The 17204-nt window shown below is 41.7% G+C and overlaps 1 protein-coding gene across 10 annotated transcripts in view; it reads left to right on the plus strand.

The window, feature by feature from the left end:
* WDFY3 (WD repeat and FYVE domain containing 3) overlaps positions 1 to 17204 on the plus strand; it is a 314732-nt gene that overhangs the window by 272790 nt on the left and 24738 nt on the right. For all 10 annotated transcript variants that reach the window (XM_075929522.2, XM_075929521.2, XM_075929520.2 and 7 more), the window contains 8 exons: positions 529 to 609; positions 4600 to 4654; positions 4976 to 5095; positions 7705 to 7822; positions 12621 to 12727; positions 13757 to 13910; positions 16560 to 16651; positions 16971 to 17183. In XM_075929522.2, the coding sequence (XP_075785637.2) occupies positions 529 to 609; positions 4600 to 4654; positions 4976 to 5095; positions 7705 to 7822; positions 12621 to 12727; positions 13757 to 13910; positions 16560 to 16651; positions 16971 to 17183 (940 nt within the window). The remainder of the gene's footprint in view (positions 1 to 528; positions 610 to 4599; positions 4655 to 4975; positions 5096 to 7704; positions 7823 to 12620; positions 12728 to 13756; positions 13911 to 16559; positions 16652 to 16970; positions 17184 to 17204) is intronic.

A 17204-nucleotide genomic window follows, 5' to 3' on the forward strand; every position in this document is an offset into this window, starting at 1 on the left:
TAACACGACTGCTTAAAATTAATTACCATAATGAATATGTAAATACATTAATTGCTGCAATGAATATGCAAATGTTTCTATATCAGTCCGCCAGCAGTTTTTGAATCCATTTGCTGGTCCATGGTATAAAAAAGGTTGGGAGCCACTGGCATAGGGGAACACATTCACAAGAAATAGACTGGTGCATTGCAAAGGGTTAGAATCCATCTCAGAATGCTTGAAAACAAGAAGAAAGCCAAAAAAAGCCTCCCCCACCTGGTCATATTTCCTGAGCACTCTGTTTTGGATCATGTTAACCCCAGTCCAAACTAGAGAGACACAATTCTTTTATGTATGTTAAATATGAGCTCTAACTTTGTTTGCAGACAGGAGATTGGGAGAGCGAGAGCAGGTAGATAATTGTTTTATAGTATTTATACATAGCTGCTTGGAATCAAGTTGCCACTTGAACTGATGGTTGAGTTCTCTTAAATGAAAGGTACACATGGAATATAAATATAATGTTTCTTATCCTTTTAATTAATGCAGGTTTTTGGCTGTGGTTCCATCTTTAACCGACAGTTCAGAGTCTGTGTCTGGACAGAGACCTAACACCAGTGTAGAACAAGGGTATGTGGTTCTCTTCCTAAAGATCTGTTGCTCAGACTGTCAGATGCAAAGACTGTGTTTATTCAGTGTTTGTTGTAGGCATGTTGGTCCCCGAGTATTAGATAGGCATGGTGGGTGAACTAATATCTCTGAAAGCTCATCATCAAAAGCAAGCTCCCTACAAATCAGCACCCACCAAGTCAGAGCAACATCAGACTTTGCTGTAAAAACAAATGCAAATCATGCAGACATAGCTCCACTGCTACAATTATCAGATTCTCACACCTCCCATACATCTTTCAATATCCACAGGTCCTACACATGCCTATCACAACATGTGATGTACTTCATCCAGTGCATTAATTGCTCCAGTAACAACTGGGGGTAAAGCCAGACAATTGTCTCGCTCTCAGATGAACTGACCAAAATAAGACAAAAACACTCAATCACTTGTGGGTGAATATTTGTCACAGAAGGATTGCTCTATATCTGACCTTCAGCTCTTGTCCTCACAGGAAATCTGTACAACAGCTTCAAAAGACAAGTCTGGGAATTTACATTCATAATTTTACTAGACTGTAATTTTTAGTGTCTCAGTGAGGACCTGGGACTTATGGGTTATTACAGCCATCTAAACTATTAACCCTCCTTTTTTGTCCTGTGACTGCAGAGGTGTTAACTGGCCATTTCACGTTGAATGGTCTCTTACAACACATTAACTCCTTCTGCTAAAGGATCTGTTCCAGCTTGTATTTAGCAGTGATTCTCAGAGAGCCTTCCCGGTCCTGAAGACTTCTGTGTAGCTCAAAAGTTTGTCTCTCACCAACAGCAGTGGGTCAAATACAGGCAGTCCCCGAGTTACGCAGATCCGACTTATGTCGGATCCACAGTTATGAACGGGGTTGCTTCCCGTCTCCCTGGTCTGCTGGTTTCCAGCAGACCAGGGAGACGGGCAGCAAAGCCTCTGAGGATGCCGGCAGCAGGACAGCGGGAGATGGGGAGCAAAGCGGAGCAAAGCCGCGCAGCACGCGGGCAGCAGGACCAACCCGGCAGCACCCCATCTGCTCTGCCCCAGGCATCCTGATTCAGCCACTGCTGGTCAGTTTCAGCAGCGGCTGAATCAGGACGCCTGGGGCAGAGCAGCTTGGGTGCCCAAGCTGCTCTGCCCCAGGCGTCCCCAAGTCAGCCGCTGCTGAAACTGTCCAGCGCTGACTACAGGAAGCCCGAGGCAGAGTTGCTCTGCCCTAGGCTTCCTGGAATCAGCCACTGATCAGTTTCAGCAGCAGCTGACTTGGGGACGCCTGGGGTTCTTAAGTTGAATCTGTATGTAAGAACTGGCGTCCAGATTCAGCCTGTTGAAACTGATCAGCGGCTGATTCCAGGAAGCCCGGGGCAGAGCAACTCTGCCCGGGCTTCCTGTAGTCAGCCGCTGGTCAGTTTCAGCAGCGGCTGAATCTGGATGCCAGTTCCGACTTACATACAGATTCAACTTAAGAACAAACCTACAGTCCCTATCTTGTACGTAACCCGGGGACTGCCTATAAAAGGTATTACTTCACCTACTGCACTGCACACCTGATTACAGAGCTCTGCTACTTTGTCCTCACCCATAACTACTTCCAATTTAGAGACAACTTGTATCTTCAAGTCAGTGGCATAGCCATAAGCACCTGCCTGGCACCACAGTATGCCAACATTTTTATGGCTGACCTTGAACAACGTTTCATCAGCTCTCGCTTCCTAACACCCTTACTTTACTTACGCTACATCGATGACATCTTCATCATATGGACCCACGGGAAAGAGACCCTTGCAGAATTTCACAAGGATGTCAACAACTTCCACCCCCCTCCCCATCAACCTCAGCCTGGATCAGTCCACTTCTTTGACACTACACTGCAGTACAATTAAATAGTGGACAAATTTCCACCACCCTATACCGGAAACCTACTGACTGCTTCACTTACCTTCATGCCTCCAGCTTCCAACCCAGACACATTTCTCAATCTATTGTATTCAGTCAAGCCCTAAGATACAACCAGATTTGCTCCAATCCTCCAGACAGAGACATACACTTATAGGATCTATAAAGAGCATTCCTAAAACTGAAATACCCACCCAGAGAAGTGAAAAAACAGATTCAGTGCCAAAAAAAGTGCCCAGACATGAACTACTTCAAGACAGACCCAAAAGAGAAAACAACAGAATTCTACTTGTCATTACCTGCAAGCCACAACTTAAACCCCTCCAATGTATTATTCACAGTCTACACCCTATCTTGGAAAATGACCCCTCACTCTGAGGCCTTGCGGGAAAGGCCTATTCTCGCTTACAGACAACCCCATAACCTGAAACAAATTCTTTCCAGTAACCATGCCAAGCAGATACATCATGAGGTTCCAGGAACCCACCACTGCAATCAACCCTGGAGCCAACTCTGCCCACACATCTATACAAGTGATTTCATCACTGGACCCAACCATATCAGCCACCAAATCAGAGGCTCATTTAATTGCACATCTAGTAATGTGATCTATACCATCAAATGCCAGCAGTGCCCCACTGCAATATATAGTGGACAAACTGGACAGTCCCTATGGGAAAGAATTAATGGACACAAATCAGATACCTGAAAAGGCAACACACAAACCTCTTGGAGAACACTTTAGCCTCCCTGGACACTCATTAATAGATCTCCAAGTTGCTGTTGCTGTTTCGTTTCAGGCCAATTCCACAAGCCAAATCCACAGAGAATGATTGAAACACCACTTCATTCACAAGTTTAATTCTCATGCTTATGGTCTAAATCAGATGGCTCACACGTTATCAACCACCCAAACAATGAAGGTGCCAATGGTTCTTGATGTCTTTGTAGAATCTGGTGTTAGTACTTTTCCTTTCCTAATGCATACTAATGGTTCTTATCAGTCTTTTTTATCTATTTGAAACAAAAATACAGGACTAACAAGATGGTTTATTAGATGATGAACTTTCGTGGGCCAGACCCACGAAAGTAGTCTTTAAAGTGCTACGTAGTCCTGTATTTTGTTTCAGCTACACCAGACTAACACGGCTACATTTCTATCACTATTTTATCTATTTAGTCTTTAAAATGCTAATAGACTATTGGTTGTTTTTTAAGTTTTCTTGTTACAGACTGACTGTGCTATCCCTTTGAAACTTATCTACCCACTGTCTCCTCCCCTCCCTCCAATTTTTTTCCTTTTCCCCTCCTCCATCTCCCTTCTTCCCTTTATTTATTCTTAGTTCTGGACTTCCAACACTCTGGTCATCTGAAGAAGTGGGTTGTGCCCACGAAAGCTCATAATACCATCTACATGTTTTGTTTGTCTTTAAAGTGCTACTAAACTATTTGTTGTTTAAGTTTTTCTTGTGTCTCTAAACATTCTTCTGCATCTTCTGGAGAACAATGTATCTTCAGTGCTAAACTGCACTGCCTTGACCCAGACCACTAAGAACAATTAGAGATGAAAGTACTGATCATCAGGAATTTTAGAAAAAGAAAGGAATTCACATAAAACTTTTGATTTTACAAATTGCCTTTAACTGCAAATACCTTTAACTTACAGATCCCGTGGATATCGCTATTTTCCTACAAAAGTTATGTATACTATGTAAATTAACTTGAAAATAATTTATTTACTGTGAAATAGATTGCAGCAGGAAAATAACTTGGTATTAAAGCTGTTCATAATATGGTTCTTAGAACATTAATTTGTCCTTGCACTGAAGTGCAGAGTTAAAAAATTAATTATCTTTGTTGAGAAGTCAGCTAACGCTTGTGCACTGATTTATGTGGATGTCAAGTAGATAGGGATTGTACAATACCGGGCAGGTAGCAAATTAGTGGTTCTCTAATTATTGTAATTCCACAGATTAAAGTGTAGTTACTAAAATTCTAATATGTTAAATTTTATTCCATGATGGAAAGATGAAGTCACAATATTGTTGCTAAACCGAGAAATACTGACACATCGTTCTTCTCTTTAGATCTGGCTTGCTTAGCACTCTAGTGGGAGAGAAATCTGTGACACAAAGGTGGGAGGTAAGTATGCCAATTATACTATGCATATATAGTAGGAGGAGCCAAAATGTATAGTTCTATGCAGTGAAGTTTTTAAATAAAACTTACTCATGTTCAATAGCTTGAAAAATAAACCCTGAAGCACTCCTTTACACAGCAAATTGCTTTTCAGTATTTTGAAAGAAACAAGACTGTTTGCACCATTAGAAGTGTGAGACAAAACAATGCAGTAAATCTCAGTAGTTTGTACCTTGTTGGCAGGTCTTCACTGTGGTCACTCGCTAATTCAAGTGTTTGATTATTCGTAAATGAACTAAAAAGTTAATATTTATCCTTTTTAAGCGAGGAGAAATCAGTAATTTCCAGTACCTGATGCACTTGAACACTCTGGCTGGCAGATCCTATAATGATCTCATGCAGTACCCCGTCTTCCCCTGGATTCTCGCAGACTATGATTCGCCGGTAAATATGAAGATTTATCTATGTCATGCCAATAGTTTACGTGTTTATTTTTAAAGTGTGATAAGATAGTTTAGGTGCTGGGACCTACTGAGTTTTGCAAATCTTTAATTTCAGTTTGCTTTTTGCGTCTGTGACCCTTGTCTCTGTGCAGAGACCCATTGAAGTCAATGCCGCTCTTCACAAACAAGGACTTTGTCTGCACAGAGATCTTTTTTGCATGGAGACCTGGTGATTAACATGGGCACAAAAGCAGTGATGCTTTGTGTCATAAATCTCTGCCATAGTCCTCTAAAACATTTCCCATAGTGCAGCGGTTCTCAGCCTAGGGTTTGCATGGCCCCACAGCTGACGTGCAGATCCAGAGCCCCAACACCCACTGCAGGGCTGAATCCCTGATCCCTGGCATCCGGCACAGGGCTGAAGTCATGGGCAGTTGGTGTAGGGAGGGCTGGGGAAGGCAAGCCTCTAGCCCCACCCTTTCTGTGCCATGTGCATGCTCCCCACTTCCAACCACAGGGAGGGAAGGGGTGGGGGTGTGCGCTCACCACTGCCTCCACAGCCCCGGTGGAAGGCGCACCGCACCGCCCAGCCGAGCCCAGCACATCTTCTCAAGCACCGGGGGAGGGAGAAGGCGGGGTGTGCTGTGCAGCCCAGCCTGGCCTCTCTAGCCCCAGAGCACTGGGGGGGGGTGGGGGGTGCATCACATGGCCAGACCTGGCTTCCCCAGTCCCAGAGCATTGGGAGGGCGGGCTCTGGGGGCAGAGTGTGGGTGGAGCTATTCCTGTTGGCTTGGGAAGGCAGAGCCTCCCCTGCCCTACATACCCAAGGCTGAAGCCAGGAGCCACAGGGCTGAATCCCCAAACACTAGTGCTCCTTCTGTGGCCAAGCTCATGGGGGCAGCTCTATCCCTCTTCCCCCTGCCTTCACTCCCCACCACCAGCCAGGGTGAAGGCAAGAAGCGGGAGCACAGGCAGCTGCTGCTCTGGCTGGTGCCATGGAGCAGGCAGCAGCAGCTTTCTCTTGTCTCCTGCTGCAGCCCAGGATTGAAACTGCTCCTCAGCTCCTAACCCACTTTGCTTAGCCAGCCAGTAAGAGCTGCCTGGGTGGGGGGAACTGGCCCAATAGCTGGCAAAGCCCTCAGGAAACAGTGACTGCAGGGGACTCCTCCCAGCAAATAGCCTCCAGCTACCCTTTCCCAGCACCCTAAACTAATCCCCTGTCTGCACACAGCCCCTCGCTACTCCCTGCCATAGCCTGGCTACCCCATCTGCACACAGCCCCTCGCTACTCCCTGCCATAGCCTGGCTACCCCGTCTGCACACAGCCCCTCACTACCCCCTGCCACAGCCTGGCTACCCCGTCTGCACACAGCCCCTCGCTACCCCCTGCCACAGCCTGAGCCACCCCCTGTCTGCACACAGCCCCTCGCTACCCCCGCCATAGCCTGGCTACCCTCTGTCTGCACACAGTCCCTTGCTACCTCCTGCCACAGCCTGAGCCACCCCCTGTCTGCACACAGCCCCTCGCTACCCCCTGCCACAGTCTGAGCCACCCCTGTCTGCACACAGCCCCTCGCTACCCCCTGCCACAGCCTGGCTACCCCTGTCTGCACACAGCCCCTCGCTACCCCCTGCCACAGCCTGGCTACCCCCTGTCTGCACACAGCCCCTCGCTACCCCCTGCCATAGCCTGAGCCACCCCCTGTCTGCACACAGCCCCTTGCTATCCCCTGCCACACCCTGAGCCACCCCTGTCTGCACACAGCCCCTCGCTACCCCCTGCCACAGCCTGAGCCACCCCTGTCTGCACACAGCCCCTTGCTACCCTTCTCCCTGAATCCTGAGTTACCCACCTACTGCACACAGGCCCTACTTATTCCCTACATGCACACAGCTCCTAGCTACTCACTCCCTTCTCCCTGAACTGTTTTCAAACTTTTTGTACTGTGCCCCTCCCCAGTGCCAAATTATAATTTTTGGTTGTGGCCACTTCACCAGCCCAATCAGACTTGGTGGCCTGTGGAGCTGAGTCAGGACAGAGGTTGCACTCCCTGCACAGACTTCTGCCCCAAATAGAAATCAAACTACACCTTGGAACCCCGAGTCTCCTTCCCCAGTGGGCCCTCGAGATTTTATTATATGTTGGAGGCTGGAGGTGGGGAGGGGCAAGAAATAGATTGAGCACCCCGGCATGGTGGAAGCATTCCTGTTTTGGAGACATTGCAGTTTTGCCCCAACCTTATGAAAGTGATTTCCCCCTTTCTAAAATTAGGTTAAAATGCTATTAATGTTAGTTTGGACAGTACCTCTAGCTTGTCAGATTCGCACCCAAGGGTGGGCATAAAGAACTGGGGTGAAGGCCTGCAGCTGAAAGTAGCTTTTCGGGGAAGGAGGAGAGACAAAAAGATCACCCACTACTAGAATGTAGTAAAAAGAGATCTTGAGGTAGGCTGAACAATACTCTAGAAAATCTCTAAATGAGCTAAATAATTGCTGTGGCTTAGGATATGAGGCTCTAAAGAGAAATACACCGTATAGCTCATTAGGGTATTAACATTGACCAGCCAGTACAGAGTGCTTTTAAAAATCTGTATGTTCTTATTTTAAAAGGAGCTGGATCTTACAAATCCAAAGACATTCAGAAACCTGGCCAAACCAATGGGAGCACAGACAGATGAAAGATTAGCTCAGTACAAAAAGCGATACAAAGATTGGGAAGATCCTAATGGTAAGTAACTGAGCAAATGAAAAACTTGAAGAACAGAAAGGGGTATATTTTAAGGAAGTTGATATGTCTTATTCCTCCAAGAATGCCATAAATTCATTTTCTGTGTGCATACCTCATAGTATGGCAGGACACAAAAGGTTGTGCTATGGCCACTTTATGCCAGTGTTCCTTTTAAATATGGCCACAGAGCACTTCTGAGGCTCCCACTGGGGAATAGACCAGTATAGAGATCTGTTTTTCCTATTTAGGTGTCACTGGTGTAGGAGGCTGCTAAAGACTTGGTTATTTCTTTGCCCATCTTTCCTTGTAGTTACAATGACCAAAGTTAAGCCAGCCCTCAGTGGTGTTCTTAGCGAGGGGAAATGTATGCAACCTTCTTCTTTCGTGGCTAGGACAAGCTCAGCAGCCACGCAGGGATGAATGCCCCACTTGGTTTGTTTAGCATTACTGCTTATGCCAGTATGAAAAAGTAGCACTTCCAAGGAGAGACATGAGTCCATCAAAGGTATGCAGAATACTATATCAAGAAATCCTGATTGCTGCCAAAAAATAGTAAAATAGAGCAGGAGTTTTCAAACTCTTCCATCCTATACACCACATGTTAATAGAGAGAGTATCTCATTGCCCCCAACCTTGCTGTTTGTGATCACATAGCATTTCTGTGGAACCAGTTGTTTACATGAAAAAGTAATATTAGAAAAGTAGTATATTTGAGCAGTTTTAATGTATTCTAATGACTAAAAAATGATAAATAAAACCACTATGATATAACCAGACAGCTCTTCACAGACTACAACTTGGGCCTGTGGTAGAGCAGGTGGGGCACTGCCGGTTGGTCCCGCAGCACCGCTTCTTGGCGCTACTGGACCAACCCGGCAGCACCCCAGCTGCTCTGCCCCAGGCGTCCTGATTCAGCTGCTGATCAGTTTCAGCAGTGGCTGAATCAGGATGCCTGGGGCAGAGCAGCTGGGGTGCTGCTGGGTTGGTCCAGTAGCTCCGAGGAGCAGCCGCGCTACTGGACCAAGCCAGCAGCACCCCAGCTGCTCTGCCCCAGGCGTCCCAAAGTCAGCCGCTGCTGAAACTGACCAGCGGCTGACTACAGGAAGCCCGAGGCAGAGTTGCTCTGCCCTGGGCTTCCTGGAATCAGCTGCTGATCAGTTTCAGCAGCAGCTGACTTGGGGATGCCTGGTGTTCTTATCTTGAATCTGTATGTAAGTGGATCTGGTGTCCAGATTCAGCGGCTGTTGAAACTGATCAGTTTCAGCAGCGGCTGATGCCAGTTCCGACTTACATACAGATTCAACTTAAGAACAAACCTACAGTCCCTATCTTGTACGTAACCCGGGGACTGCCTGTAGTTCCTAACATTTGGTTAATATATTTGGCTGCTGCTGCATGTTGAGCAGGTTTTTTCAGAGAACTCTCTGTGATGACTCCAAGATCTCTTTCTTCAGGTGTGACAACTAATTGAGAATCATAGAACACTAGAATTGAAAGGGACCTCAAGAGGTCATTGAGTTAAGTCCCCTACCCTCACGGCAGGACACAATATCATCTAGACCAGTGGTCTCCAACCTTTTTACACCCAAGATCACTTTTTAAATGACAGACCAAGCCAAGATCTACCGCCCCGCCCCTTCCTTGAAGCCCCGCCCTCTCTATTCTCCTCCTTTCCATCACTTGCTATCCCCAATCCTTATACTGCTACTTTAAAAAAAAAATTCCCACCAGTCCTCGCAGCTACTCACCTGTGCTGTTGCTTGGTGAGTAGCTGCTCCTCAAAGGAGGAAATCTAATGTAAATATACTGCGCAGGTGCACAGTTCAGAGAGGGCTCAAGAGCTACTCTTAGAGCCCCTGAGATCTACCGGTAGATCGCGATCTACTGGTTGGTGACCACGGGTCTAGATCATCCCTGATAGATGTCTATCTAACCTGCTCTTAAATATCTCCAGAGATGGAGCTTCCACAACCTCCCTGGGCAATTTATTCCAGTGTTTAACCACCGTGACAGTTAGGAAGTTTTTCCTAAGTCCAACCTAAAACACCCTTGCTTGCAGTTTAAGCCCATTGCTTCTTGTCCTATCCTCAGACCTATCCTTAGACCCCCATTGTGTTTTGAGCTTTGGATTTAATTGACTAGAGTAATTTTCCATTGTCTTCAAACTTTACCACCTACCTGTTTTATGCCCCTTTATTGAACAGCACTGGTCCCAGAAGAGATCCTTGCTATTTACCTCTTTCCATTGTAAAAACTGACCATTTATTTCTACCCTTGGTTTCCTATATTTTAATCAGTTACTAATCTGTGAGAAGACTTTCCTCGTATTCCATCACTGCTTACTTTGGTTAAGAGCTTTTAATGAGGGACTTTGTCAAAAGCTTTCTGAAAAGCCAAGTAAACTATATCCACTAGATCATCTTTGTTGACATGCTTTTGTTGACTCCCTTTAAAGAATCCTAATTGGTAAGGTATGACTGGTGAAGACATTTTACTCTTCCACAATATATTGTGCTTACCTACGTATCTAATAATTTTCTTCTTTACTATAGTTCCAGCCAATTTGCCTGATACTGAAATTAGGCTTATTGGCCGGCAATTGTAAGGCTCATCCCTAGAGCCTTTTTAAAAATCAGCATTTTCTGCTACAGAGGCCAATGTATGCCAATAGGTTAGTTTGACAATTTCATATGTGAATTCCTTCAGAACTCTTGGGTGAATATCACCCAGCTCTGGAGACTTCTTACTTTTTAATTTCTCAGTTTGTTCCAAACCCTCATCTATTGACACCACAATCCAAGACAGTTCCTCGGATTTGTTGCAAAAAAAAAAATGGATTATGCGTGTGAATCTTCCTTCCATCCCTTGCACTGAAAACTAATGCAGAGAATTCATTTAGTTTCTCCACAAGGGCCTTGTCTTTCGTGAGTGCTCCTTTAGCACCATATTCATCCAGTGGTGACCTCATTGATGATTTGGCAAGTTTCTGGTAGAGTTAAAAAAAAAAAAAGTTTTTTAAATCTTTTGCTATCTGTATTTCAATTTTTTTTTTTTTTTTGGCCTGTCTGATTATACTTTTATACTTGACTTTCCAGAGTTCATGGTCTTTCCTGTTTTCCTCATTTGATTTCCAGTTTTTAAAGTATGCCTTTTTGCCTCTCTCTGCCTTTTGTTTTGTCTTGGTGACATTTCATTGGTCCTCCTATTTTTTTATTTGAGGTATAAATTTAATTTGAGTTTCTATTATGATGTTTTTAAAAAGTTTCTGTGAAGCTTGCAGGCATTTCACTCATAAATTGCTGTTTCACTTGCTTCCTCATTTTTCTGTAAAATTCCTCTTTTTGAAGTTCAGTGCAACTGTGGTGGCTTCTTTCATATCTCCCTCTCCCACTCACCAGGATATTAAATTTAATTACATTATGGTCTCTAATGCCAAGTGTTTCCACTATATTAATTTCTTGGGTCAGATCCAGTGTACCACTATAGGATTAAATCAAGAATTGCTGCTGTTCTTGTGGGTTCCAGGACTAGCTGCTGCAAACTGTCATTATAACGGTGTGTAAAAATTAAAAAAAAAAAATTCTTCCTGAGGTGACATGTATCCAGTCAATAGGGGGATAGTTGGAATTCTTCACTATTATTGAGTTTTCTATTTTTGTAGCCTTTGTAATCTCCTGGAGCACTTCATAGTCACCATCCAGGTCATATGATCAGTCTCATATTCCTCTTGCCATATTTGTAGTGAAGCATGGAATTTCTTGCCATAGAGATTCTGTGGTTCAGCTTGATTTATTTAAAATGTTTACATTTGACTGTTGTCTTATAGTAATTCCTATATGTTTTGTACCCTGGTATTATCTTTCCATTGATTATCATTATTCTACCAAGTTTTTGTGATTCCTATTATATTGGCATTTGCATTTAATACCAGGCTCTCACGTTAGCCCTCATAGTATTCAGATGTCTAGCATTTGTCTACAAGTACTTACAAAATGTGTCAATATTTAGCTATCTGCCTTCCTGTAATGTAACAGAATGAGACTCATCTGACTGTTTCTCTTCAGTTCCTACCTGTACTCAATTAAATTCTATCCTCTCCTCTTTACTAGGATATAGTGAATCCCTGTCAGAGGAGGATTTATTTATCAGATGTCTCTGTCAAAACCTTCACACCTGTGGCCTTTCCCCAGCCTTTTGTTTAACTGCAGCTTGAATAGGTCACTACCTGAAATTTGAGAATTGTTAAACTATTGCGCAGTCTAATATCAGCAAGTGGCAAAGAGTCCTGGTTTTGAACATCTAACAGAATTGTGTGAAGGCATTTGTACAGATGGCTGCTTGTTCCCAGCAAATGAATAAAATAAAAACTTTACCAAATCTGCAGTCATCAGTTCTGAAAAATATTTGAGTGCTAGGCCTTTAATTCTGTATCACAGAAGAGGTGAAAAGCAAAAATTCCCAGAAGTTATTGTAGCTGTCTTGGAATGTTTCAGTTATTCAGAATATAATACTGCTAAATGTGTCGTGTTGCTGGGCAAAAGATTGTTGAATTATGACTAGTGGCTTACTGCCAAAGTTTAAGTAAGTGGTTTCAGTGTCAAATCATAAAGTTTAAATAGTCTTAGTTCCGCAAATATGAAAGTTGCAAATACCAATTTTAATGTGTTCAGGGTCATATTGTTCTCACAGTCTACCACTTCTTAAACCTATTAATTTCTTAATTTACTGCAGATCTTACAATGAACATTTCCTCTTTATTTCCTCTCCACTTGTGACTTTTTAAATTTTTCTTAATCAGGGGAAACTCCAGCTTATCATTATGGTACTCACTATTCATCTGCCATGATAGTGGCCTCGTATCTTGTCCGAATGGAGCCCTTTACCCAGATATTCTTAAGGTTACAGGTAAATTATGTGAGATTTCATTTTTCTATTTCTGTCATGTTTAAATTTGAAAATAGGTAAAAGTTTGTATAATCTTGTAACTTGATTCTCACTGAGCATAGTAGAAGGAGGTGCTTTAGCTGCATTGTTTTCTTTTTGATGGCTGTTAAACTCTTTTTAGACTAGGAAAGATTTTATGGGCTGTTCAGATGGATGTCTAAATATTTAGAAAAATATGCTACACGAAAACTCAGAGAAAAAGCAGCTTTTTATTTTATAAAGTAATATTTCACATTCTACATTACTCATTTATTGTTCAGAAAACTCATGCGTTAGTTTCATTTTGTTAAGTGTTGAAAGAGTAAATTATTAAACTGGTTTGTTAATCTAAAGAGCTAATTTAGTATTAAGCGTCAAATTAACCTAACATTAGCACAACATGGAATTTTTTGACAGCTCGAGAATTAATTGGGTTCACAAATGCTATATTTTAAATATTTTCTTAGCTGGAAACCATCAGGCAAAAACATGTTTTTTTTCATTGGGCCAGCATTTCAACCAAAAAGACTAATATTTGGAATAGAGTTAGATCTTTCTTTCTTTCTTTCTTTCTTTCTTTCTTTCTTTCTTTCTTTCTTTCTTTCTTTCTTTCTTTCTTTCTTTCTTTCTTTCTTTCTTTCTTTCTTTCTTTCTTTCTTTCTTTCTTTCTTTCTTTCTTTCTTTCTTTCTTTCTTTCTTTCTTTCTTTCTTTCTTTCTTTCTTTCTTTCTTTCTTTCTTTCTTTCTTTCTTCAAAACATCCTGTCTATTTATATTTTATGCTTCATATTTAGCATTATCGCAAAGAAAAATTGTAGCAACTGATAGAGAAAAATGTAGTTTTAGTCACTTCTGTTGCCAGAAAAAGATTTTTCCTTTTTCTTTCATGATGTTATTTGACTGTGATAAAATGTTACCAAACTTGTTTTACTTTACAATTTTATAGACCGTGGCTGAGTCTGCTGTGCTGAGAAATGTTCTGGTATAAAGATGCCTCTCATATCTTTCTGCAGGGTGGCCACTTTGACCTGGCTGACAGAATGTTTCACAGCGTGCGTGAAGCCTGGTATTCAGCATCAAAGCACAACATGGCAGATGTAAAGGAACTCATCCCAGAATTCTTTTACCTCCCGGAGTTCCTGCTCAATTCCAATAACTTTGATCTAGGTAGGCAAAAGTTGCTAATCACATCATGTTATGAGTGTGAAAACAGTGCAGGCTGGCCCAGACATAAAACAAGTTCAGTAAAATGTATGTAACAAAGATTTATGTAACAGCATAGGAAAATGGCAGATGGCTTACTGGAACTGGTCCTTAATTATCTTTTCATTATGGGAATATGTATTTCCCAATGGTGTGTGTTTAGGTGTAATTATATAGGGAAATCTGGACAGTTTGTAACTCCTGACTTTCTTGTTTAGATGACAGAAGATATTCTCTCAAACACTGATTATTCATTTTAACAACTCATATAAAACTGCATTTTAGAAATTAAATTGAACAATAAATTTACATTTCAGAGGGAAACATTTTTATTAGACCTCAAGTATTCAGCAAATACTGTTTTGGTAGGAGAATTTTTGATTATTATAATTTTCTGCAATATCTGCCAGTCTTTGTGTAGCGTTCCAATACTCACTCATACTGTGTCTAATGGACGAACATAAGCATTGTAGTTTTATGAGGTTTCAGAGCGTGTTTGTCAGTTTTGATATTTGTACTTCTAGAGGTGAAGTTCTAGAAGGAAAAGTAGCTGAAATGTGCTTGAAGTGAGATTAGATCACTTCCCCGAGTTTTATTTAACCACAGTGAAATTTCGCTGAGCTATTGGCAGATACTACCACTGGAAGATAAAATAACTGATGTGAGAGAAATATTAATGTTGCAGTAGCTTCATATTTTTTTGCTATGAGATTAACTCTTTAGTTTTTCAATGTTCTATGCTGCAAATTCAATAGCACAGATTATTAACCACATCCTTTAAAAATCAAAATCATTGGTGCAAAATACTTTCCAAGAGCTTAGAAACTTGAACCAAGAACACATTCATATACATGAACATAGCAATTACTGTACCTGTTTAGATATAAAAGGGAAAGTTTCCTCTTAACCTTTATCATAAGTTACCTTCTGTTCTGAGATTCACACTTCTGTCCTTTTTCAATTTGTTTTTCAACAAAATTGAAACTCCTGTGAGGAAAAGATTCAGGGCCCTGTTCTGCAGACCTTATTTATATTCAGTTATATTTACAAGCATAATCTCATGAACTCAGAGAGGGACTTTTGTAGTATTTCTCAATGTGACTGAAGGTTGAAAAAAACAGTCCTTCGCGGTTTACAGCAGAAGACACAGCATCTGAATATATCCTGATAGTTTAAAAAGTGTTCCTTATATGGAGAAGCTGAATCATGGTGTGATTCTATCAGTGGGATGCCTTTTTACTGTTTTCTGTTATACCATTTCATCTCAGGATTATTTTCCTCTGTTTTATAGCCTGTTGGCATATAAATTACTGAAAATTCACTGTATTCAGTAATTGGTAATTTTACACCTGCTAGTCCTCCCTTACTTAAAACCTAACAGGTATAAAACTTTCAAAAAGTGACCCTAAAGAAAAAGGTCCACTAAAGTAGACATCCAAAATATCACTCCATCAAAGGAATTTTTCATATTCTGGTATTTCTCATTTTGTATTTTTAAAAACTGTGTGTGTGTGTGTGTGTGTGTGTGTGTGTGTGTGTGTGTGTGTGTGTGTGTGTGTTAAGTATTGAATGGAACTTTCTGAAGTGTGGGGTTTTTTAGTCATTTTGGATATGTCTAGAGTGCACCCCTCTGCCGTCAGAGGAATGCAGATTAGGCTGGGCGAAATTGCTAATGAAGCAGGGATTTAAATATCCCACGCTTCATTAGCATAAAAATGGCCGCCGCTTTTTTCCGGCATGGAGCTTTGTCGGAGAAAAGCGGCAGTCTAGAGGCTGATCTATCGCTAAAGAAAGCCTTTTCCAATAGATCCTGTATACCTCGTTTTACGATCAGCCTCTAGACTGCCACTTTTCTGCGACAAAGCCCCATGCCGGAAAAAAGCGGTGGCCATTTTTATGCTAATGAAGCGTGGGATATTTAAATCCCTGCTTCATTAGCAATTTCGCCCAGCCTAATCTGCGCTCCTCTGCCGACAGAGGGGTGCAGTCTAGACATACCCTTTCATTAGACACTAAGACATGATACTTTACAAAGTATCTACCCTATGACAGAGAATCATTTAAATAGAAAACACAGCTATAGAAAGATAAAATTAAAGTTCTAAAAGCCTCTTTATTAAGAAGGGCAAAGACTTTGTTTGACTTCTCCATAACAAAAGCCATTAAGGTAACCGGACAGTTATTCAAAAATCAGAGGTTAAATAAGCATTAGATAAATTCTCTATAGCTAAAAAAACAATTAAACGTACTTCAAAGGGACATTAAGTCTAGGCAACTGAAAGTGTGTGAGTGTGTATGTGTGTGAGAAACATATAATTTTTTGTCTGTACTATGTTCCCTGAAATAACTTCAAGTATCTTTTTATATTAAAAAAAAATAAAAATAGTTCAGCATTATCACAAGCAACCCTATATAAACAAATATACACAGGATAGACAAAAATGTTTTTATTCTGTAGGAAGACAGCTTTGGAACTTCTGAAATGCTGAGAAATTTCTTGAAGCACTAACCTGATAAATCACGTGTCATTGTAACTGTGCTATTATTTTTGTTGCTTCTTTTATTCAGATGCATCACTTTCTTTTTCTGTTAAAACTTCAATTTATTTTGTAGGTTGCAAACAGAATGGCACTAAGCTTGGAGATGTGATACTTCCCCCATGGGCAAAGGGAGATCCTCGTGAATTTATCAGAGTTCATCGGGAGGTAATAAATATTTTAATAATAAGAAACACAACGTTTATTTGGACATAAAGCTCGATCTGGGAAGTTCAGTGCATTGTTTGTAATCATTTTTCTATTTGATTTGCATCTTCGGGAGGTACACTGTTATGTTGATGGCCTAAAGAACCAATGGTCCTTCATTTGTTCTTGATATCAGTACTGGCAGAGGGAGCTGATAAGGCGTGGTTATACTGCTTTTCCTTTAAATACATCAAATACTGTGTGTAATTTCATCCACCACAGTCAGATAATACATTCAGTGACTGTCTGCTCAGTTTAATGCATACATTTTTAATTACAGGCTTTGGAATGTGATTTTGTGAGCGCACATCTGCATGAATGGATTGACTTAATCTTTGGCTATAAACAGCAAGGCCCTCCTGCAGTAGAAGCTGTAAATGTCTTCCATCATCTCTTTTATGAGGGGCAAGTGGATATATACAACATAAATGACCCATTAAAAGAGACAGCAACCATAGGATTCATTAATAACTTTGGGCAGATACCCAAACAGGTAAAAATGTTCTTTTAACCT

Source organism: Pelodiscus sinensis, chromosome 4 (genome assembly GCF_052426305.1).
Source record: "Pelodiscus sinensis isolate ZL-2025 chromosome 4, ASM5242630v1, whole genome shotgun sequence".
Taxonomy (NCBI): Eukaryota; Metazoa; Chordata; order Testudines; family Trionychidae; genus Pelodiscus; species Pelodiscus sinensis.